The sequence below is a fragment of the Lepidochelys kempii genome, chromosome 2 (genome assembly GCF_965140285.1).
Source record: "Lepidochelys kempii isolate rLepKem1 chromosome 2, rLepKem1.hap1, whole genome shotgun sequence".
Classification (NCBI taxonomy): Eukaryota; Metazoa; Chordata; order Testudines; family Cheloniidae; genus Lepidochelys; species Lepidochelys kempii.
The window spans coordinates 249081212-249107030 of record NC_136381.1 but is presented as its reverse complement, the minus strand read 5'-3'; the positions used below and the strand labels follow the sequence as shown (position 1 = coordinate 249107030).

General features: G+C 43.8%; 1 protein-coding gene and 1 long non-coding RNA gene across 3 annotated transcripts in view; one reads left to right on the top strand and one right to left on the bottom strand.

Annotated features, from left to right (window-relative positions):
• LOC140907779 (uncharacterized) overlaps window positions 1–25819 on the top strand; it is a 238375-nt gene that overhangs the window by 37780 nt on the left and 174776 nt on the right. The window lies entirely within an intron of this gene.
• VIPR2 (vasoactive intestinal peptide receptor 2) overlaps window positions 16852–25819 on the bottom strand; it is an 88154-nt gene continuing 79186 nt past the window's right edge. For both annotated transcript variants that reach the window (XM_073334537.2, XM_073334536.2), the window contains exons 11-13: window positions 23235–23364; window positions 23106–23147; window positions 16852–21520 (exon numbers count right to left, since the gene is read on the bottom strand). In XM_073334537.2, the coding sequence (XP_073190638.1) occupies window positions 21347–21520; window positions 23106–23147; window positions 23235–23364 (346 nt within the window). In that variant the 3' untranslated portion in view covers window positions 16852–21346. The remainder of the gene's footprint in view (window positions 21521–23105; window positions 23148–23234; window positions 23365–25819) is intronic.

Genomic DNA, 25819 nt, shown 5'->3' with positions numbered 1-25819 from the left:
TAAGAAAGGTGAGATAATCTCCTTCCCCTATCTAAAATTGTTCCTCAAATAGGGACTACCTAAATTTACCCACTTATTATATATATCTGTCTCCCTGGAATTAATTTCCTTGTTTGCATTTTGTAAACATATTCTGGCATAACATGTCTAAGTTGAGATGTTACTATCTCAAAGAGAGGACAGACAATTGATATATCTGGCATTTTCTTCTTCTCTATCACTTTGAATGAATCTGGATCTTTTAGAAAGCCAGGATGTCCAAACCATTCAACTTTAAATTAATCAGTGAGGCCAGAAGTTGCTTTCTACCCAGGAGCCAGCCAAATATTTCACAACTCACATAGTAAAAAAATAAAACAATTTTTCAAAACCTGATGACACATTGCATGCTGTGAGCTAAATGGTTCAAAATTTGTTGCCAAGGCCTGAGGTGGAATAGCCACAATTCATCCCAGACCCACTCTGAACATATTTACAAGAAAACACAATTGTGCTATTCATGGATCGGTTTTTGAATAGCTAATTGGAAGAGCTTTTCTCATCTCTCTGTTGACGAGGGACACATTGTACAGGCTTCAGAGTAGCAGCCGTGTTAGTCTGTATTCGCAAAAGAAAAGGAGTACTTGTGGCACCTTAGAAACTAACAAATTTATTTGAGCATAAGCTTTCGTGAGCTACAACTCACAGAAGAATTAGACTAACCACCTCGTTAGGCTAGGTTATATTTTCTCTTAAATTTCTTGTAGAGCAGCTAGGACCATAGCTGAATCTGATTATACCTGAAGATACACTGGAACCATGTAAAAGTGAGTCTACAATACACACAGGAGCATGCATGTAAAATAACTTAAGGCTGTAGCTGTGAGGGGAGGTTCAGGACCTGTTTTCCTGGCCTGCTCCCTATGCAAGTTCTTTTAGTTTGGGGCATGGCCCTGCTAGTCCAGTTGCCCTGCAGTTGGGGCTTCTCTGTAGGATCCCCTTGGCCAGGGAAGACTTACTTGCCTCCAGTGGCTGCACTGGTAGGCAGGTTGCTAGTCTGTGCCTTCAGGCAGGCATACAGAGAGCTCCTGCCTCTTTGCTAGTCAGCCCCTGACTGAGCCAGGCTCCCTTCTTTTCTCCCCGCTTCAGGCCTGGCATTGGCTGCAGGTATAACGGGGCCGGGTTAGCTGAACCCACAGGTGTTCTTTAACCCCTGCTGTGCCTGGCTGTAGTCTCTCTGCTCCTTCACACATTCCCACACCCCCCATGACTCCGTTTGGGGTCTGCCCCCCTCCAACTGCTTTCCTGTGAAAGGAAGTCTGCATTCAGATGGATTCTCCCGGTCCGATGCTGGATGCGGAAGGAGAAGAGCTGGAGGGAAAGGTGCCATCTCATGATTTAGGGATTTGTGTCCTTCATGGTGTGGAGCCAGCAGAGGGGGGCGTGGTCGGTAACTAGGGTGAAGTGCGTGCCCAGAAGATAAAAACAGAGTAAATCCATGGCCCATTTTACCGCCAGGGCTTCTTTCTCAATGACAGAATAGGTCTTCTCTCGAAGAAACAGCTTCCTGCTAATGTACAGGATGGGGTGTTCATCGCCCCCTATTACCTGCAATAGAACAGCTCCGAAGCCCGTGGCTGAGGCGTCTGTTTGTAACAAACTCTGTGGCGAAGTCAGGGCTGTACAAGGCGTTTGAAACACCTCCTGACAGGCTCTGGTCCACTAGATCCTTTTAGGACTCTGGTTCTTGAGGAGATTAGAAAGGAGGGGCCACAATGGAGGGGAACCCTGGGATAAAGAAGTGGTAATATCTGGCTAGTCCTAGGAATCGGCATACCTGCTTCTTTGGGGACGGTGTGGGGCACAGCTGGAGAGTCTGGACTTGGATAATCAAGGGTCGGATTGTGCCCTTTCCCAATGTGTACCTGAGGTCCGTGGTCTCATTCTTCCCAAGGTGACTTTGGCTGGGTTCTCTGTCAGGCTGGCCTCCTTGAGGGACTGTAGGTCTGCAGTCACATGTTTCAAATGGTGTTGCCAGTCGGGACTATAAAGCCATCTAGGTACGCGGCTGCATATCTGCTATGGGGATGGAGAATTTGGTCCATCAGTTGCTGAAATGTGGTCGGGACCCCATGCAAACCAAAGGGCATGGTCTGGAACTGGAAAAGCTCGAAGGGGGTAGAGAAAGCATTTTTCCCCCTGGACTTGGGTGTGAAGGGGATCTGCCAATAGCCCTTTGTTAAGTCTAAAGTGGTGATGTATTTCACCTTTCCCAGCAGGACAAGCAGTTCATCCACCCATGGCATTGGGTAGGCATCGAACTTCGATACTGCACTGACCTTGTGGAAATCAATGCAAAAGCGGGTGCTTCCATCAGGCTTAGGGACCAGTACCACGGAGCTTTTCCTGTTGCTAAACGACTCCTCAGGCCCATACACTTGCTCTCCTCTTTGATATCAGAGATGTCTTGTTAGGCATAACTTCTTTCCCACCATAGGGTGGAACCCTAGCCGCACCGAAGTCAATGGCAAAGTGCTCATTGACTACAGTCAGGCCAGAATGTCACTGTGTACAAACCCCACACACAGTTGTACACTCAGATGGGGTGTATAAACCCCACACTGGGCAACAAGGAGCTAAGGGATTATTTTGGGCTCAGCCAGCCCTGACCCGCCACACCTGCAGCAAATGCACCATCTGCTAGAGAAATTAAAAGGCAGGGAATTAGCGCATTGGGGTTGCAGAGCTGGAGATGAGCACCCCCCGCAGCCTACAGGTCCAGCAGTGCAGCGGAGAGCTGAGCCTAAGGCTCTGACTCAGCTGCCCAAGGGGGTCTTCCCTGAGGAAAAGGAGGATCCACCCCAGAGACAACCAGAGAGGGAAGAATCCTGTGGACCTTGGACATTAGTAACCCCCTCTTACTTATTGTGATTTGGATTTCCACACCAGGGGAAAGCCTTGGACTAAGCTGACTTGGGGACTAGAGGAAGAGGCCTGGGGAGGACAGCCTTAAGCAGCCTTGGCTGCCAGATCACTGCTAGCCCAAAGGTCCCTGGGTCAAAGCCTGGTGGAGTGGGAGGGCCTGAGCTCCCCTCCCCACAACCTCCTTGGCAGTCAGGAGTTGTAGCCATGACCACCAGGCCATGCTTCTCAACCAGACCCCAAGTGAGGACAATTACAGTCGCCCATGGAATCTGATTGCTGTACATCACACTGTAGTATGCAATGTTGATTTCCCTCTTCATCCTGAACACAGTTCTTGGTTCCCCTAATTGACAGTGTAGTTTCTCAATACAATCAGTCCTGACTGTGCAGGCAGTACATGGAACCAAGCAAGATAGACACCAAACCACACTGAGATTTTAGACTGCATTCATTACTGCACTGGCTGAGGGCCTGAGAACTGCTCCAGTGTCTGGTCAGGTAAAAAGGGGCAAGAACATATGGGCTAGACTGTGATTTGAGCTACACAGCTGTGTAGGTGAAAACGAACCCCTTATGCCCCACTGCAGGCTCCCCTGCCCTTCATCTGTGCAGATGGAAGCAAGCAGGGCTACCTTCTGCTTGGACCCTCCCTGGAGCTGGTAGGTAGGGAATGCACAGACTCTTGCTTCACCTTGGAGACTAACCAATTTATTTGAGCATAAGCTTTCGTGAGCTACAGCTCACTTCATCCGAAAGCTTATGCTCAAATAAATTGATCAGTCTCTAAGGTGCCACAAGTACTCCTTTTCTTTTTGCAAATACAGACTAACACGGCTGCTACTCTGAAACCTTGCTTCACCTTCATTACTTACCAGCAAGAGTATCTGTGCCACTGTGGGAGAGGGAGCAAAGAGGAAGCCAGGGAGGAATTGTGACTCAGGGTTGTCTGCTGTCACCCTGCATTCTGGTCCTGAGGTGGTGCAGTTTACACATGCTCCTGTGTTCAGGGCTGTGCCTATAGGCAGAGGGCGAGATTTCAAAAATACCTAAGGGAGTTAGTTGTCCAGTTCACAGTGAAAGTCAGTAACTTAGGCTCTGATCCTCAAAGATATTTAGGCATTTAACTCCCATTGATTTCAATGGAAGTTAGGAGCCAAAATACCTTTAAGAATCTGGGCCTTAACCGTATAGGCTCTTTGCAAATCTCACCCACTTGGCTGTAAATTAATACTTCTCCATCCGTGTAAAGTGGGAGAAGCCTCTTTGTTCCGATTGCTAGAAATGGCAATTCTGAGAGAAGACATGCTCGAGTTCCCTAACTTGGATCCTGCATGACAACAGATTTCTAAATCATTATGTGGCCTCCTCCCTTGGCTTCTTGTTCGATATGTTTGACTTTTATCTACTTTCACTCATTTTTTATACCTTATTTTTTCAGACTCTTATTATTTTGTTGCTAAAATTTCTTTCTTGATTTCCTGGCTGCTACTTGGGTAGGTTTACCATATTTGAACATTCAAAAAAGAGGACACTCCACGTTGGGGTGCTGTTGGCCGCGCCCACAGTCCACCCCCGCTCCTCCCACAGTCCGCCCCCACTCTGCCCCAGGTCCCGCTCCCTCCCCGCTTGGCCCAGCCACCGCACCCCTTCTTATTCCCTGGCCCGCCACTGGCTTGCTGCGTCCCTCCTCAGTCCCCCACCCACCACTTGCCTCCTGCCACTCACTCCCCTGCCAGAAACCCCCATGCCCGCCCCAAGAACCCCCGCCTGCCGCTGGCTCGCCGCTTGCCTTCTCACCCCCACCCACCGCTGGATCCCTCGCCACTCGCCTCTTAACCCCCCGCTGCCTGCCGCTGGTCTTCTCACCGCCCCTGCTGCCTGCCTCTGGCACGCCGCCTGCCTCCTTACCCTCCCGCCCACTGCTGGCTCCCTCGCTGCTCACCTCTTCACCCTCCCCGCCCTCCACTTGCCTCCTCACCCGCCTGCCAGCCACTGGCTCCCTCCCTGCTCGCCTCTTCACCACCACTCCCTGCTCGCCTACTCACCCCTCCTGCTGCAGGTCCCTCGGGTCCTAGGATCAGGGGCAGCTGAGGGGTCTCCATGTGCTGCGCCTGCCACAAGCGCAAGCTCTGTGGCTCCTATTGGCCGGGAAAGGTGCCAGTGGGAGCTGCCAGAGCTGCAGAGTGGGGCTTGCAGGTGCCGGCAGCACGCAGAGAGCCCTCCGCCACCCCGCCTCCGACCTGACCTTAAGAACAAGAGGGACCTGCCGGGGAATGAGGTGGGGAGTCCCAGCAGTGCTTACCTGGTGCGGCTCCTGGTCCGGCAGGTTACCTGGTGTGGCTTACCTGGTCCGGCAGGTCCCCCTGCCTCCTACGGTCGGGGTGGGAGGGCGGAGGGCTCTCTGCACGCTGCCGGCACCTGCAAGCCCCGCTCCATGGCTCCGGCAGCTCCCATCTAGGGTTACCAAACGTCCCTATTTCCGCGGACATTTTTAGATATTTAAAAATTCCTCCCGGACGGCGATATAACAACTAAAAAGCCGGACATGTCCGTGAAAATATGGACGTATGGTAACCCTAACTTGGGGATGGTGGAACTTGCTCAGCCTAACTTCAAACCTTCTTGAACAGGGTGGTTTCTAAAGTTCAACTTGAACAAAAACATCCAACAGGGGGAAAAAGCATGGTGAGAAATGGAGAAGATACTAAGCCAAGTGAAATACAGAAAGGCAGAGCAAAGGGGTCTTTTATAATAATAAGAAGTTGTATCTATGCACATACACAGACATCATGTATAGGACACCCACTTCTGGAAGTACAGTGTTAGTGGGCTTTTTTCTATTTCTATTCCGTACCATTCCTTATCTAGGCAAAGTTTAAAACCAACCAACAAACAACTGAATTATCCTTTAAAACAACAACATGGATTTAAATTACAGGGAAAAGAGTTTTTACTCCCCAACTAGTTTTGCAAACACAAAATTTACCAGAGTTTCCTACAACACTAGTTGCTTATTTTTCAGCACCTTTCCTTTTGCAGTGTAGTTTATTTCTTTGTCTCAGCTGTCCAGAATGGGAGGAGTTCCTTTCACCTGTCCAGTTACCTTTCATGAGAGGAGCAGAAGATAGCTGGTTCTTCTGACTGTCTCTCAGTTCCCACCTCCAGTCCCCTTCAACTTTACAAATTAACAGGCATCTGACAGCCCAACTGACAGCCCCTCAGAGATGATCTGATAAGTGGCAGCTTTCTTCACCATTCAAGATTGTGTCTGCTGTCCAACTGTTGGGCTTAAAGACACAAAACCGATATAAGTGTCTCTGGTTATTAGACACCATATAAGTGTCACTGGCTATTTTAAACCCTTGGAATTCATAATAAAATTCCATATTTCCCCAAACCACTTTTTGATTTCAAGGAAAAGGATGATGGCTCTGTTTTTATTTTAGTGATACTCATAGTTGCAGCTATACGAGTCCTTCAGCATTTTTAGTATTGTAACTACAGCTCGTTGGAAATGTTGTGATGGAACAAGTTTTCTGCTGGAAAATGCTGATTCAAGAAAATCAGCATATTCCACAGGAGTGTATTGATTCCATTGAAAATTTCCATGGAAACCTGCCTGGTTTTCTGCCAGCTCAACAATTTGCATCCCTGGCTCCTTCTAGACAACGCAGGTGATGGCTCCCTGGTGAGCCAGGCATCTATTCCCTAGCTGGTGGGCTCCCTATGCTGCCCACCTCATGGGCAGGTAGAGGGGCTGTCCAGCTCCCCAGATCAGAGTTCACACTAAAAATAGAAGAGTAGCTATGGCAGCACAAACAGCAGGAAGGACTTACTGCCCAAGTACTTTCCTAGGGTCTCAAAGAGGACCATACTGGGGTGAGGGGTTCTATCCCATCCTATTCCACCTCTCTTACCTCTGTGGCTACACTTTTAGTTTTAGCATGCTATCTCAATCAGTTAGCACAGGTATGTCTATTCCAGATGGAAATTCATAGAATATCAGGGTTGGAAGGGACCTCAGGAGGTCATCTAGTCCAACCCCCTGCTTGAAGCAGGACCAATCCCCAATTTTTGCCCCAGATCCCTAAATGGCCCCCTCAAGGATTGAACTCACAACCCTGGGTTTAGCAGGCCAATGCTCAAACCACTGAGCTATCCCTCCCCCTTTACACCATCCAGCTCCAGTGTAGACATACCATCATGATCAGGCAAACACTGAAGTGTGCATTTTAAAATCAGTTAAGCACAGAATACAACGGCGGACATCAAATTGTCAATATGCACCCACAGTTATCACTGAGTGGTGTTTGAGATTCTGCAGTATTTTTCCAGGCTTAAAATAGATGATAGCGTAGAACTGCACATCCTACCATGTGCTCACTGTGGAAAAATAAATTGAGGTTTCATAGACAGCCATCTTATTTACACACTAGCGCCATGATCCTGCAAACAGAAATACATGCACTTACCTTTATTCATGTGACAAGTATCAGGGGGTAGCCTGATGTTAGCGTGTTAGTCTGTATCCACAAAAACAACAGGGAGTCCGGTGGCACCTTAAAGACTAACAGATTTATTTGAGCATAAGCTTTCGTGGGTAAAAACCCCACTTCTTCAGATGCATGGAGTGGAAATTACAGATGCAAACATAAATATACTGACACATGAAGAGAAGGGAGGTATCAGTATATTTATGTCTGCATCTGAAGAAGTGGAGTTTTTACCCATGAAAGCTTATGCTCAAATAAATCTGTTAGTCTTTAAGGTGCCACTGGACACCTTGTTGTTTTTATTCATGTGAGAAATCCCAGTGATTTCAGTGGGTCTACCCATATGTCTGAAGTTAAGCATACATCTAACTGCAGGACTGGAGCCCCAGATGTAATATCACAGTTCGGTGATTACAGGCATGCACTTGCAAGAGGCTTAAGCCCTTCTGAAAATCATTACTGTTTTTTCAGTAGCCTTCTAAAACTCTGCAATAACAACATTGTTCACTATAATGTGCTGGTGAGTCATTATTGAAGCACATTAAATTTTTCTTTTAAATAAACAATGCTACTAACAAATATAATCCCAGTGATTGCTCTTGCAACCTCCGATTGGGCCCAGTACTATTGGTCCTATATAGGCAAAGCTCCCACTGGGAGCTGGGGTGGGTCGGGGAGCTGCCAGTGGGTGCAGAGCACCCACCAATTTTTCCCCGTGGGTGCTCCCGTCCCGGAGCACCCACAGAGTCAGCGCCTATGAGCACCAGTCCTGCAGATCTGGGACACAGTGATGGCCTTCAACTGGCATGAATGTGAATGCCATGTTGCTCTTGGAGAAATGTTCTTTCAGGTGGCACTGAAAACAGTAGTAAAGCAAAGATGGCCATATTCCCTTCCAAATGGGTTTGCTTAATGTTATCAAACTCATTAAGTTTTTATAATAGGACACACAGTTTCTGGAGCAATTTTTTTTCTTTTATGAGTTCCCTTCTGCTTCTCTTTCCCTCAAAGTCTCCAGCATCTAACTGAGCATTAGTCTAGACTCAAAATTTACTCTGACAGATTTGATACAACCCAAATGTTGTACCCAAATACGTTTTCAAATGTGATTGTTTTTCTGTGCTCACAAGTATTTTTGCTTCTCCTTTTTTCTCTCCCTAAATGACCTCTCTTTTCCTTCCCCATCAATGCCTACTCAGAGCATAGATTGCAATGCAGTGTCCCAATTTTGTTCAGCTGTGAGTTTTTTTTCGTCTCAGTAACTCCATTTGCTCCACCACTTATCTCTTTTAAAATTTCCTGCTGATTTCATAGTATAAATTTTAAGTGTCCCTTTCATGCTTGCTCTTCATCAAGTACCTGACAAATGTATTCATGCCTGCAATTCCCATCCAAAAAATTTGAAGGTTGTAAATTTGGGTCAATCATTTAGAAACTGTGTTAGTTTAAAAAAAATAAATACCATGTGTTTCTGAAAACTAGGAAATTCAGAATTAAAAATAAACTTAATTTAAAAAATTCAATATGCACTGAAAAAGCACAGTTAACAATCTTAACTCTGCCCTCATTTCCCTCATCAACTCTCCATCCTAAAAACTCAAGAAAACAGTATGCCTGCACATCATACAGCTTTATCATTGACAATATGAGCCGTGTATACTTAGGTATTTAAATAAGTATCAGGTGTGCTCTCTTTTTGTTTGGAGCTTCAGTGAGACAGACAAAATGTGAGACTGGCACCCAAAATGTTTTGCCATTCCTGTAATTACCATGAGTACGTCTATTATAGTGGAGCAGTAGCTCTGCTTTAGTTAAGGTTGAGAATTGCTTGCTGTTTAAAAGATAAGTTTTCTAAGTGCTCTACATTCAAAATGTTGATTCAGATTGTGTTGAAATTGGCTGTGCCTCATAAAAGCATGGCGTAAGATTAGTGGTCTAAATGTAGTGTCATTTGAGCAAGAGGTTCTTGAGATACAGCCCATGCCCCCCCGTCAAATCCAGCAGTTTACAAAATCCTGTGGTTCTTCCAATGTTTTTTTCCCACATACCTGTGTTCAAAATATGACTCTGATCCTCTCTAAACAGAGAGCAGCTGTTTGGGATTTACTTCAGCTAGTGCTTGAGACACACTATCCCTTTGCAGGGGCGGGGGTTATATTGACAAAGTTATTAAGGGTAAAGAAAAGGAGGACTTGTGGCACCTTAGAGACTAACAAATTTATTTGAGCTGTAGCTCATGAAAGCTTATGCTCAAATAAATTTGTTAATCTCTAAGGTGCCACAAGTTCTCTTTTTCTTTTTGCGAATACAGACTAACATGGCTGCTACTCTGAAAAGGGTAAAGTTTGTAACTCCAGAGTGGGAGGTGCCAAAATGATGCACTCAAAAGCGTGAAATGCGCATATGCAGCAAGCTCTGTTGAAGCAAGTTTTGCAGGCAGTCTATTGTCACAATAGGGAGTGGTTCAAAGTGACATGCTAAGGTCATTGAACTTAACCTACATTAACGCTGCATTATAAGCTTGGGCCCTACCCTTGGTGGTTTTCAGAGATTGCTCCTTGCTCTCTGCCTGCATTCTGCAAGGGCTCCTTTTGGAAGTTTTGCCCTGAGACCAAAATTTCTGGTTGAAGAGCAATATTTTAAAGCATTCTAAAAATCCACATACAGACTCCAGTTTTACTTGAGAAGTATTGAAAAGGAAATTAGTACTGATTAAATAGAGGGAAGAGGAAAGTAAGCCATTAAGGTAATCACGTTTCCTGAACAATGGAATTGTGATAAAAGAAAAGCAAGTTGCTAGGTCACTGGTCATGTGGTTCCTGATACACAGCCTCCTTAATATGAGCCACTCACAACATTTTCAACTTCTTATAGCTTTTTTTGGTGCAGAGCTAGAGAATATGGGGGATTGGAGCAGTAAGAGGGGCAGTGTGTGTGTGTGTGTGTGTGTGTGTGTGTGTGAGGGGGTGTTGGAGCCATCCTGGCAGTGTGGGATTTGGAAGGAGAGGGTGCATGGGGGGGGGGGCAAGGAGAGCATAGGAGGAGAGGGGTTTGGTGCTGTGGTGAGGGGGAATTAGGGAGAGTGGGATATATAGGAATGAGTAGTAGGCAAATGGATTAAGGGAAGGGGAGAAGGCTTGGTGGGGCTTGGGCCTGGGGAGGGGTGGGATTAGTGGGAGTGCTGGGGAGACATCAGGTGGATGGTAAGGGGCACAGGGTAGCTTAAAGGCATGGGGGCCTATTAGTCCTGCATTCTCCACCGAAAACAAAACCAGATTACTGTCATATAAAATTAAAAAGATTGTAGAGGATATTTTAAACTAAAGGCTGGGGGAAAGCAAACAGTTGCAGAGAAACACATGGTTGGACAGAGCCATCACTTAGGGGAGGATCTATTAATGAGGATACGCTATGGCCTAGTAAAAAGGAGAGGATAAAAGTTCATGAAATACAGGTGGGAGCTGAAGAGAAACAGTCAAATGAAAAAGAGTGCCATTCAATTACATCACAAGGGACAGACAATAAGCCAGTAAATGTCATAATGTGACTATATAAATGCATGGAATACTGTGTGTGCAGATCTGCTCACCACAGCTCAAAAAATATATATATATTAGAAATGGAAATGGTACAGAGAAGGGAAACAAAAATGATGAGGGATATGGAACAGCTTCCATCTGAGGAGAGATTGAGAAGACTGGGACTGTTCAGCTTGGAAAAGAGCTGACTAGGAATGGATACGACAGAGGTCTATAAAATCAGGGATGGTGTGGAGAAAGTGAACAGGGATATGTCATTTACCCCTTCACATATCACGAGAACCAGGGGACGCCCGATGAAATTAATAGGCAGAAAGTTTAAAACAAATAAAAGGAAGTACGTCTTTACACAATCAACCTGTGGAACTTGTTGCCTGGGGATGTTGTGAAATCTGAAACTATAATGGAGTTAAAAAAAAAATTAGATAAGTTCATGGAGGATCGGTCCATCAGTGGCTATTAGCTAAGATGATCAGGGATGCAACCCCATACTCTGGATGTTCCTAAGCCTCTGACTGCCAGAATCTGGGACTGGATGAAAGAGTACAGATTACTTAGTGATTGCCCTATTCTGTTTATTTCCTCTGAAGCATCTGGCAGTGGTCACCGTTGGAAGACAATATATTGGACCCATTGGTCTGATCCAGTATGGACGTTCTTATGTTCTCACCTCCCATTTGAAGACCCCATGGCTTCCTGGTTTATACAGGGAATGGCAGCCACTTAGGGAATCATGGAGCAGTGTGTGTGTGGGGGGGGAATTACATGGGGGGGGGTTATGTTTGGTGGGGGTTGGAGGAGTGCAGGGAAGAGGAATGGAAAGGAGGCGGGTCTGAGCTGTGCAGTGGGAGATGTTAGGGAGGTTTCGTCTCTGTCCTCCCAAAAGCCCCACATCCATGCCCCACCATGTCAGTCCCTGCAGTTAAAAACAGCCCCACAGACACCTGGGTAATCCAGGCACTGTTCCTGCTGCCTTGCTCCAGGTTCTCACCCTGCTGACACCTGCCTCTCTGTGTGCAGGAAGGAAACCAGGCTGTGCTGGCTGGGAAGAGAGATGGGAGACAAGGAGATGATGCAGGGGCGGCAAAGGGACTACCATGCAGCCAGTGCTTTCTATGTCCAGAGGAATCCTGGCCAAGGGTGCCAGCGGCCGTAGAGTGGGAGAGCTGTGCTGTACTATACAAGGATGCTGAGAAATTATTTTTTAAAATACACAAAGGAAATTAAATGCCCTCAGATGTTATGAACACAGAGTTAAGCGTGCCCAGTGATGCCTCATGCTCTTCCAGAATGTGGAGAGTGGCTAAACGTAAACCTCTGAAAGCTAAGAAATAGGAAGTTCAGGTGTACATCATCCCTGTGATGGAACCTGAACGCTGCCCTGTTTGCCTCAATATGTCAACCACACATACCAGCACTGTAGACTCAGAGATGCTACAGGGAACCTTGGAAACAGAACACATGAGCACTGCAGGACAAAGTCTAACACTCTGCAAAGGGTTAGGTTGGATGTAGCAAACAGGAACCACCAATCCCTGGCCTACATGCAAAGACTGTGCACGCCAACTCCACACAAACCAAAAATGGCCCCATCTCGTCACATGTACCCTGAGGAGTCCTTCTGAGATCTTGCCTTACTTCTCACTAAGCCCCGGAGACCTATGCCATGTATGCCACCAGCCTGCAGACAATCCCCAGGACAAGAGGACACCCTTATGCACCTCTACTGGCAACCAACAAAATTCAGCACTGAAATGAGGCATATTTGATCATTCAAGATACACATGTACCTCTCTTCATATCACAGTTCACTCTCCACCATTCCAACGGATACTTCCACCATTCAGTACAGCTGCCAAAATGAATGCAGCTGGAGTGCATGCAGATCCATCCTGGAATTCAACTCTGTGGAACACAATGCACACAATGGCACATTCTGAGTCCTTCCTCATAGCTATTTATTGCAGATTCATAGATTTTATGCCTCAAAAGGGCCATTAGATAATCTAATCTGACCTCCTGAATATCACAGCCCACAGAATTTCCTCCAGTTACTCCTGTATTGCGCCTAACAACTTGTGATTGACTAAAGCATTTTCCAGTAAGGCATCCGGTCTTGATTTGAAAACATCAAGAGATGGAGAATCCACCATCTCCCTTTGCACTGCACTTACTGAATCATTGCCAATGGTTACAGCCAGCTCCAAGGGGGCAGAGTTAAGGTTGCACTGTGGAGGGGCAGGGGGGGTGAAATGTGCCATAACATTGTGTTTCCTGGTTCTCAGAGGTTTAAGTGTAGCTGCTGTCCACATTCTGGAAGGGCATGAGATATCACTGGGCAAAACCTTTAACAAAGTTTGGGGGCAATTACTTTATTTTTGTCAGTATTCTGAAGCAGTGCAAGGCATTTCAGTGGAGACGGTGGCTAATGTAAAATATTGAAAATAAATACAATACACATCCTCATAAGGATTGTCATGAAAGACTTATTTAGTTATCTAGCTCATGTGACTGTGATCCCCCGCTTATGCCTCGTTACAGGTGTTGAACCCTAAACACCTGCCTCTTCATTCTTGATATTTACACCCTTTGAATATTTTCTCCCAGTAAATCTACTTCTTTTAGTCTGGGGTGGGCAAACTTTTTGGTCTGAGGGCCACATCTGGGTATGGAAATTGTATGGTGGTCCATGAATGCTTACAAAATTGGGGGTTGGGGTCCGAGAGGGGGTGAGGGCTCCAGCTGGGGGTGCAGGCTCTGCGGTGGGGCCAGAAATAAGGAGTTCAGGGTGTGGGAGGGGCCTTTGGGCTGGGGCAGGGGGTTGGGGTGGGGGGAGTGAGGGCTCCGGGGTGGGGCTGGGGATGAGGAGTTGGGGGTGCAGGAGGGTGATTCAGGCTGGGATGGAGGGGTTTGGAAGGTGGGAGGGGGATCAGGGTTGGGGTGCAAGAAGGGGTCAGGGTGCAGGCTCCGGGCAGTGCCAACCTCCAGCGGCTAGCTCTGCACACCACCCTGTCTGCAGGTGCCGCCCCTACAGCTCGCATTGGTTGTGGTTCCTGGCTAATGGGAGCTACGGGGGTGGTGCTTGGGGTATGGGCAGTGTGTGGAACCCCGTGGCTGCCCCTATGTGTAGGAGCCGGAGGGGGAACATGCCACTGCTTCTGGGACCCGCGCGGAACAGGGCAAGCCCCCAACCCTGCTCCCTGGGCGGAGCTCGAGGGTTGGATTAAAACGTCTGGAAGGCCGGATACAGCCCCCCCCAGAGCCGTAGTTTGCCCACCCGTCTTAGTCACTATTGAGCCCAGCTGTACTCACATAGGCATACTGGACCAAATTCAGGAGGAAGATGTAGGCCACACACCACAAAGTGCATGTAAATCTAGTTAAATTTAAAAGAGACTACGGTGGTGTAACTCACATGCTAAATAGCCAGAGGAGGCGGGAGTAGTAGAAATAGCAACTATCATAAGGGTATAAAAAGAGAGATACAGCTTATACTCTAAGGGGTCATATTATCATCATATATCACTTTACACCTCACTTCTGAAATGGACCTAATACGATCGAATGTCATTACATGAGTAACGAGTCATGAATGGAGAAATAGACAAGGTGCAGGGGATGAAGAGACGAGTGCCTTCAGCAAGTGAAATGTTGAGAATCTGGAGTAGGGGACAAGCACCCAAGTGTTGCTGGGAGGTGAAATGGGAGCTGTATCCGTGACTGAAAGAAGAGAAGGGCCAAGAGTAATAAGTGCTGGGAGTGTGGCTCCCTCGCAGTGGGAGTGCCATAGGGAATGAAGACACAGGCATGGGACACAGGCACCTTAATGCTGGCCACAAAACTGGTCAGTCCCTGCCCCAAGATAATTCTTGTATGTCACCTAACAATGGGCAACATTGATTTAACTATAATTCAGCCCGGGGCCACACAAACCACAAAATTTAAGGCTAGACGGGTCCACCATCTAGACTGACATCCTGGATATCACAGGCCACAAACACCTGCACCTTAAACCCAACCACCAAAATTAGACCACAGCCCACAGGAAATTAGACTAGAGCAGAGAAAAGGAAGGACTGAGGTGCACCAGTGCCTGAGGCTCCCGCAATTACAAGAAAATGATTACATGAAATATACCCAGATAATCCTGGCAAGTGACCACACCCACATGATGTAGGGGAAGGTGAAAAACTCCAAGGTCACTGCCAGTCTGAACTGGGGGAAAATTGCTTCCTGACTCCCACATATGGCGATTAGTTAGACCCTGAGCATGTGAGTAAGAACCACCAGCCAAGCACCTGAGAGAGAGAGAATGCTCGGTGCCACCTCAGAGTCCTGGCCCACGTCTCCAGCCATGGCATCCCTAATGCTTCAAAAGGAGAGAAAAAGACCTCTCAAACTCCAGAATATATTAGGGGTGGAGGGAATCTCTTTCTGCTCCCTGCAGGTGGCCAGCTGAAGCCCTGAAGCATGAGTTTTTAGGAACCAAAGCCATAAACCAGAAGTGAGCCCTAGGGCTGTTGAGCAATGCCCCCCTCATATCTCAAGCAACCTCATCATACAATCACACTCAGAAATGTGTCCAATGTGGATGCATGGTGGGCCCTCTGTGGAAGATAGAGTGTGCAACAGAGGGGCCTGCCTCCCAGCATCCACTGGACATCCACATATGGAAGGTTCTGTCTGTGAACAGATCTAGTGGGGATGATACAGGCCATTGACTTCCAAAGGAACAGTTGCAGAAGGTTAGGGCACCAGTTTAGGACTTGGGAAACCTGAGGTTCAATTTCACGTTCCCCCACAAACTTTCTGAGAGATGCTGGATGAGTCATTGTGTCTCCTGTGTCCCTCACATCCCACTTTGTAAAATGAGGATATTATTTCCATATCTTGCAGCGGTGCTCTACAATCCAGACTGTGAGGTACACAGCTTCTATGGTAATGGGGACCACAGAAATAAGAATGAATGAACGATAGCTAGTGCTCACAGTGAAATAACACGGGCAGAATCAGGCCCTGTATTAGCACATAAAAGCATTACATTATGAATGGAAAGAATGCCTGCAACTTAAACTCAAGGGTGGATGAAATTTAAAAAAAAGCTATGCTCCTTTGTTTTGGTAAACTGGCTGTTAGACACAATGACCTTGTCAAGTTAGTCAAGACACAAGTAGAGCTATCTGGCTCTCTTATCCTCAGGAGATATGCAAAATCTTTGATTAGACTGTAGAGAGCCCACTCCTTTAAATTAGGTCATAGCTTTCATCTGTGGTAGCTCTGCTATATCACAGACACTGGGAATATCTGGGCAAATGTATTAAGCAAGAGAGGCAAAGACTGAGAAACAGAGATCAAAATGCAAGCCCTGACATAGAGAAAATACTGAATCTTTTGGATCAATTGTGTATATATGTGTGCACGCATGTGTCTGCAGGCAACCGAGAGAATATTTTTATACCAACACAAATTCACTAGAGTTGAATAAAGATTACCTACTTCTCAAAAGGAAAATCTCAGGTAGGTGAGTTACTTTTTTACATGCAAGGATTAAAGTTGTTTACTAAAAACCAGAGCATTAACTTCAGACACATCTCTTGGACTATCTCTGGCCTGACATATCAATGAGAATATGGATCACGTCACCAGTTGGGAGGTTTAAGCAGTGCAGGTGTTGAACCAAACCATCCACAAATACTATTTTCTGACACTATTTTCAGTCTATTATGGCTAAAGTTTGCTACAGAACTGAGTAAACTGTTGTTAGAATAAAGCATGTGAATATCTGCTTTTTCACAGCCATTGCATGGAGCAAACCACAGAGAAATCTGTTAGCATTATGACATTATAAATCAGCAGGATAACAGAGACTACAGATGCTGTATTACAAGTATGAAAAGCAAATCTATTTACACACATTTATCTATACATCATCATAATCTGTACATTTTGTAAAAAATACCATTCATTTACATCAGGTTTAAAGTTTACTGTACTTGACACATAAAAACCACTACCAATACAGAGGACCAAAGAGAACGTGTTAAACAGTTTCTTATGCGAATGCACTAGGGAAAAGTTGCAGGATGTAAATAATCTTATTATAGTACATATGGAAATAAAGCAGTTTTATACATAGCAGCCTGGTATAAAGTAGTTTACAAAGTAGATGTACTTGGATTTTGTTTAATTACACTTTATTACAAGATGTATCAATGGCAAAATACATTTTTATACTGGATTATTAAAGCAGACTCTGGAATTCTCTGTGTTTAATGTTATGGTGATGTAGTCCTCATAACATACTTGTCAGAAAAAGTGTTTATCTTGATGTTTTATTTAAATCACAAAAATAGCACAGTGTACTAAATCATGCAGTTTGGTAATGGCAGTGCAGTATTCACTGCTCAGAGATTATCAAGGTGTATAGAGGCACAGTTGGTAATTTAAAAGTAGTCTTTTGTTGGTAAATGACACAGCTTGCTGTATCACTGCAGACACAGGGTTGTAGTCTAAGACTATGGAATGACAACCTATAAATACAGAGTAATTCTTTCTGCAGATTACTTGTCAGTTCTACCTGATATTGCCAGAAGAGTTTAATGTTTGATTGTCATTAGGGATGTGTGAAAAATTTTGCACGTAAAGTGGAGAAGGAGAATTTTGGCTTTTGTCATTTACACATTGTCACTTTCCTTGGATGTAATTTGGATGAGGTGGGGAGATGAGCTTGGGAGATGGCAGTTTACATATCTCTTCCCTCTCTCGCCCCCAAAAGTTGTGAAGGGCCAGATTGTGGTACTCTCACATTGAGAAGAGCCTTTCTCTGGTCTGCTAAGGCCACTTTGTACCTCACGTTTGTGCCAAATGCCTTCCCATCCCCAGCGTCAGAGGAGGGAGAGGGCATGCCTGCAGTGCTCTGGGGTGGGGAGAAGGGGTGCAATAGAGTTGAGCAGGCATACTCCCTATCTGCTACTGGAGTAAGGTCTTTGTGGAGCCTTACAGCAGTGGCATACGTTCGAGCTGTTCCAGAGCAGCTCCAACTTGTGCTAACATAGGGTAGCTCCAGATCAGGGAGCCACAAACAGTTATCTGTGCCCCACTCCCCAATCTCCACTCTGTCCAGATGAAGACGACAATGCACTGATGTCAGAGGGGCTATTTGTGGTGCGCAGTGTAATTCAGAATGAGTAAGAGAAACACAATCTGGCCATCTCCCCATGCCTTAGACACAGGATCAGCCACAACCTGTCCCAGTGTACGAGATGTAATGAAACTGAAAACCATGCAAAATCATCAGGTTTCAGGTTCTGCAAATGACTCCAAGATCTCTTTCTTGAGTGGTAACAGCTAATTGAAACCCCATCATTTTATATGTATAGTTGGGATTATGTTTTCCAATATGCATTACCTTGAATTTATCAACATTGAATTTCATCTGCCATTTTGTTGCCCAGTCACCCAGTTTTGAGAGATCCTTTTGTAGCTCTTCGCAGTCTGCCTGGGACTTAATGATCTTGTGTAGTTTTGTATCATCAGCAAATTTTGCCACCTCACTGTTTACCCCTTTTTCCAGATCATTTATGAATATGTTGAATAGGATTGGTCCCACTACAGACCCTTGGGAGACACCACTATTTACCTCTCTCCATTCTGAAAACTGACCATTTGTTCCTACCCTTTGTTTCCTATCTTTTAACCAGTTACCAATCCATGAGAGGACCTTCCCTCTTATCCCATGACTGCTTACTTTGCTTAAGAGCCCCTGGTGAAGGACCTTGTCAAAGGCTTTCTGAAAATCTAAATACACTATATCCACTGGATCCCCCTTGCCCACATGCTTGTTGACCCCCTCAATGAATTCTAGTAGATTGGTGAGGCATGATTTCTCTTTACAAAAACCATGTTGACTATTCCCCAACAAATTATGTTCATCTATGTGTCTGAAAATTCTGTTCTTTATTATAGTTTCAACCACTTTGCTTGGTACTGAAGTCAGGCTTACCGGCCTGTAATTGCCAGGGTCACCTCTGGAGCCCTTTTTAAAAACTGGCATCACATTAGCTACCCTCCAGTCATTTGGTACAGAAGCTGATTTAAATGATAGGTTACAGACTACAGTTAGTAGTCCTACAATTTCACATTTGAGTTCCTTAAGAACTCTTGGGTGAATACCATCTGGTCCTGGTGACTTATTACTGTTTAGTTTATCAGTTTGTTCCAAATATTTGAATATTTTGACCAATGTTAACACAAGTATCACTGAACAGTCAAATCTTTTTAACTTTTTAAGTTAACTTGAAAAGTGACTGTCTCTACAAAATATTCTGAGTGGCTTAAGGTATAAAAAGCTGGTATGAAAGTCCCTTGATTGTCAGATTATTTTTGTAGAACAGGAAAGGCCTCAGTTGTGCAACGGTGACCATTTACCTTTTGAACCAAGGCTATTGTTTGTGAATATGGCAATAAATAGATTGTTTTGTGTAACAATCTTATTTCTATTACTTATTGTTACTTAAAATGAACTACAATACAGGGTGTTTATTGGTAATACTAATTAGAAGATATGAATTAAGTGATTATTATTTAAATCATGGCAACTGTCATGTAATGTACAATTTGCTGTTTGAAATATTGTGGTAACACTTCAGTTTATGAGGCAAAAGTACTCATGCAAATGCACAGTATTCACACTTGTTATTTAGAGAGGACATGGTCAGTTGTGACATGAGAGGTAAACATAACAGTGCTTATGTCTTGTAAGACTCCAGTGTGTATTTATAAGCACTTGTCAGCGCTGTGTCTTTTATTTCACTGGGCTACATAAGGGGCTTGAGGTTACCAAAAAAATCCTTTCAATTTATGCCTTTTATGGTCATTTGAATGGGATTGTGTCTTTTTTTTTCTGGCCTTGCTGGTCAGGATTGCATTTTCAATCACCTCACAGATATAAAACGGCATTTTGTTGAAAGTATTTACATAGTTCATTAAACTCCAGTAATATTTATAATTTGATATACTTAATTTTAGCTGCCAAATGTGAAGTTCTAAAGATATATTTTAATAAAATCATTATGTATAAAAACATGTTTTCAGTGGGTGAGTGGGATGTCCATTCCTGTTTAGTTTTCACTAGGTTGTTCTATTAGGAAAATACCCCTTTAGAAAGTTAGATAGTAAGAGATTGAGGCGCCTAGTTTGTATTCTATGTATTCCTAACTTTTTTCTAACATCAGTGTGGGTTCCTTTCTGTCTGTTTATTTTATATGATGGATATCTATCATAAATGTAACCAAAATATTTTTTTCTTTTGAACCAAAGCAAAGAGGATACCATTTCTGAGAACTCATAGAACTTGATGGCTAGGGTATTAAGGTTCAGTCCCACCTTTCTGAAACAGATACATGTACTGTCAGGTAGGTAGAAAAAAATCAGATGGAGGAGAAGTCATTAAAAACATTAACATTTGCCAAATGTTACCACAGAGTTACCACAGATATCTTTGATTTTTAGTATGGGGTAAAACTCTAGTAAACTCAGATACCACTATTGGCAAATGCTGACTGTTTAATGACCACTACTGTGCAATGGACTTTTCTGTAAGGACTGCAGGGCTAGCCTCACATTCTGCATTAAGATATGTAGAAATGGGCACTCGTGCAGGAAAGCAGGATCAAGCCCTTAGGATCAAATATTGCAGTGAGGTAGCTCTGAATTGAATTAGGATTTATGTAAGGAGCTAAGAAGGACTAACATTTTCTTCTGTGCAAAATACGGACTCATAATGCCCTTCATCTGTATGCTAAATTCCCACTGTCATCAACTGGATTTCCATATGGGGATCAGGAACATACATATGGCCCTAAATATCTCTATTTCAATTTTCTTTGCTATAGTAGGGTCTAGCATCTGTGTGAAAGAAACAGTCTATTAAATATAGATGGTATATATGATATTCTCTCTCACCTCCCACCCTACCCCCGTAAACATGGACCAAAGCAACATACACTGGGCATGGTTCAGCATACATTACATATTAGAGAGAGAGATAAATAGAAATGGAGCATTACAATAAATTATATTTAGATAGTTACTGCTGGTACAAATGACAGGAGAACATCAGAATGTAATGTGAATACGACTAAATAAAAACACAAAGGCTCGAAAGGTATTTAAGCGCCTAACTCCTACTGCTTTCAGATCAATGGGGGTTAGGCAGCTAAATACCTTTGGGGATTTAGGCCAAAATGTCTGCAAAGCCGCCAGCCCATCTGTTACCTGATTTACTGCACCAAGCCATTCTCCAGACGTCAATATGTAGAAAAGCAAAGCATAAATGGTGCATTTTAGAAAATATTACATTGAGTTCCATACAGTGATATGTCCCATAATCTTTAGTTTGAGCTACATGGTTTATATCACTGTGGTCTCTGTCTGCATAGAAGACTGTGCCCCTGAATTCTGATGGAGCTGGGAGACACTTTCTGAGCCATTTCGAGAAATAGAACAGCTATTGGGTCTGTAGCCGCGGCCCACTGTCTGCCTCAAACATAAACTCCGCCATTTCCTTTTCAGCTCACCTTGTACCTATATTTAAAAAATGCATGTGAGTTAAAAACGCACTTTACATGGGAAACATTTGTGCTTTCATTAGTGTCACATGCAAACTACTAAAATAATCTCTATTTTACTTGAAAAGAAAATTGAGTTAAAGAGTCCGAGAAGAGTTATTAATAATACTTTGAACTCATATAATGTCTTCCATCCAAAGACCTGAAAATGTGCCATAACCCTTTGGCCTCCTGAGAAGTAGGAAGAAAAATAAAAGTAAACACAACTCTTCTAAATTCAGATAGGCAGCACAATCCTGAGATAAAAGCACAGGCATGAGAACCTGGGCTCTAAGTTTAGCTTTGCTATGGACTTATTGTGTGATCCCAAGAAAGTCACATAACATCTCTTTACCTCCACAACTTTAACCACAACTACCTCCCTAGGATGTAAAGCTTAGCTCCAAAATCCTCAGGTTGCAGGGGCTAACTATTATTATTAATAACAACAACTCAGAACTCTATTATTACTGAGAGCAGTTGACTAATATGTTTCCTATGCCCAGAATTTAAAAGTGTATTGACTTGGCTGAAAAATGAGAAGAGAACAATCAAAAAGGGTTTGTAAAAATGGTGGGTAGTTATTTATGATAAGTTTTTACCGATGAGTAAGCCGAGGCATAAATAATTCAGTGACTAGCCCAAGATAATGCAGCACATCAATGTCAGAGCCAGGAAAACTCAGGTGATCTGGCTCCTAATCCTTCACTCTAGCAAATGCACACACTCTTTCTGTGATATACTCTATTATTTAAAGTGTGGTTCTACTCTGAAAAGTGACTGTGCAAAAATGGCATCTTCTTATTCAGGGGATATGTCCTCGAATCTATTGGTCATCATATGAAATCAGATGACAACAACACCATGAAGGAGGGCCTAGATGTGCCAAGTTTTACAGTAAAGACTAAATTGTAGTAAGCGCTTAGCATCCAGAAGCTCCCATTTAGGGACCTTAGCAAGTTCTCAGATTTTTGAAAGAGCTCAGGCTCCTATTTAGGCACCTGAATGAAGTGGTCAGATTTTCAGAAGCACTCTGCACCCCATAGCTCCCATTGAGAATAATGTAAATCATCACCATCACCGGTGCACTTCAAGAACAATGGGAGCTGTTGGGTGCTGAGGATTTTTGAAAACCTGGCTCCAATTGTGCGAGCAGAAGTGTGTCCCAGAGAATTTCCAAAATTAACCTTTGAAAGTTTTGGGATGAAACCCCAAAAAAACAACAACCTCCCATTGACTGCCCTAGGGCCAGGACTTCACCTTTGGGATTTTCTTAGATTAATAAACAGTAAGGATAGAATTTAATAACACCTCCTGGTTTTAGGGTGATAGAGGTCCCAGACAGAGTTTAACCTCTCTTCTCCCCACAATTACGCCTTCGTATGGCGTTTTTTATATCTAATATAATCCCCTCTCATATAGAAATCACCATATTCTGTACAATAATAACTCACTGATACGATTTATGATTTATATACTAGAATACTAAGGCTGCTATTACACTTATTGCTACTACATTGAAAACATTATTCAATATCACTGGGGAGAAAAGGGAAACTTACTTCACTGTTCAAAAAGCAGTACAGGACTGCAACAACCAGCCCCTGTAAACAGACAACGTGTATCAGTTAGTACACAGCTCTGAACTCAATCAGTAAAAGAATTAACATTTGTAAAGGTTTAGAATTTACCTGAAAAGATCCCAAAGATAACTCAAAAATTATCTGATAGTGACTGGAAATGCGTATAGGAAATACAGCAAACACCATGTAGTGAACTCCAAATAACGGAATAAGCAGCAATGTTGATTTTGCAAGTCTCCTAAATAATCAGAGCAGAAGAATTGGAGCTTAATGGAGTATCCCAGTAAAGTCTTGTTTCAGTAACATACATATTTAGTGCACTTTTATTTTTTTAGATCAATCCTGTAAGCCCTCAGACAGTATGATCTGTAAATTAATATTCCTCATAAGGGCCATTCATACCTACTGAAAACTATATTTTCTCTTACATCTTTGCTATAGTAAGCCCACACTGGCCTTATAGTCACTGGGTGAGATTCTGTGTTATGGTTCAAAGAGCTATAGTGGCTTTAAGCTACCTTTGCACCCTCCTGATTTTGGGGCTGTTGCAGGGGCTAGAGAAGCCCCCGGCATAACTCAGACAGCCACTGGGGGGCTGTCTAAATTCAGGAGCCTCCTTGGGCTGTCCTGTAGACTGCACCAGGCTCCAGAACCTCCACAGCATGGTGTGCTGTAGCCCCATCCTTGACAAAGTCCTCTTGTCCACAGTGTGGCCCCTGTGTCCAGGTTTGTGAGGGGGTCCTTGGACAACAGCCTTATGGCTGCCTTCCACAATGCCTTCATCCAGGCAATCCTCCCCCAGCTGGACAAGAGGCTTATAGAGTGACTTACGCTGCCCTGGCCCTTTTTAGATTGTATGAAGTGTCAGAGCATAGTTGAAGATCTGACCCAAACAGTAGGGAATACTGGAGAGTTATCCAGACATCTCCATTTTCTTTAATTTGAATATTAAAATACATTTAAAATGTACAATGTGTAAACAGTGCCTGGAGAATGTGATCCCAGAGCAGTCCTTCAATCAAGGGATTTCTTGGGCAATTATATACTGATCCCAGAGTCCTAACACCTCATTTTATACTGATGGCATGAAGCATTTACCCTTCATTAATTAAAATTCCAACAGTTATGTAACAATAATTATTGAAGTACAAGAGAAAATTATATAAGTATCTGGAGATAGAACTTTAATTTGTTAAGCAGCATGATTTTGTCAAACTGACACTAAACCGTTGAAAAGGTGGGAAGCTAATTATCCTTTAGCTGTCATGCATTTTATTTTAATAACATAAACTTTACATGTTATATGGATTCAGTCAGGCATGCTTATGGATGCCTGATCTTAGATAAAATGCAAAAAGTTAACATGGAGAGTCCAGTGAGTCATCACTGTCTTGACCACAACTAGATTCAGCAATGAAACAGATAGGCTGCCTTGAGGCAACCATCTTAAACCCAAACTATCTATTTAAGAGACTACGCATCTAAAGAACCTTCTATTTGAAAGTGTCTGTGCCAGTCCTCAAAGTCCTCCATGGATCATGCTCAAAATATTTCAGAGGTTGCCTCTATCTATGTGACAGTGACCTTCTGGACAGCAAAGTTCCTCAGGAATCACAATATGTCTGGACCTGAAGGTGAAACCAATGACCGTGAAAGACAGGGCTTCCTCAGCAAAATATCCTAACCTTTGAAATTCTCTACTGGAGGAGAGGAGAATGACCACAAATCTCACTGCTTCGAGAGCAAAGTGAAAAACTCATGTCTTCAGCATAGCTTTCTGACCACCAAAACCAAACCAGCAGGAAAGCAGATGAAAGAGAGAAGAGGGAAAGGCAGCAGGTGGGGAAGAGGAAAAACAGAGAAGAGGAGTGAAGTGGAAAGTGGGAAGGGTAAAAAATAAAGAATAATAAAACCAAAATAATTAATCAAAACAGAACAAATTAGTGAATCAACATCTGCCCCTATGTGGCTTGTGGGGGAGTTAGAAAAGAAATAAGAATCTCGACAAATGGATAGAAGTCAAATTTCATTTACATCCATATATATATAAAATGACGGCCTGGGTAAAACACGTCTAACCTGTTCTCTTGTATGACTTTTTAAATTTCATGTTTCCTTGTAGTCACTTAAGAATCAGTGGTCCCAATTTTTACAATTATATCTGAATTTAGATTAAAATTTCTAATAAATATTAGCAATATTTTTCATCATCTATGGCCATATAACTTATATTAACCCGTCTCCCGTAATCGTGACGACTTCCTTCCCTAAAATAATATGAGTGCTATGAAAATTTATCTTTGACTTCTATTTGTGGGTATCAAATTAACCTCAGGGCAGAAAGCATACACATGATCCTACACCCTACTTAAGACCTACATTAAGGGATTATGAGTAGCGTAGGACCTGGCAGGGCCTTCTACAGTGGGATGAATTTCATCCCATGGATGGAGGCATGCTACTGATGTTGCAGAGGAAGATTAACTTTTCCAAAAGTGCCTAAATGATGTAAAAGCTGAAGCCCCAATTTCAGTGGAAGTTAGAAGCCTGAATACCTTTGAGGATCTGGTCCTTAGGAGTCCAAGTCTCACTGACTTTCAGTGTCACTTAGGCACTTTTGAAAATGTAACACAATATCTACTTTTCCCGGCAGACCCTGGTGTGACTCTTTCCAGAACGCATAATGATATGCC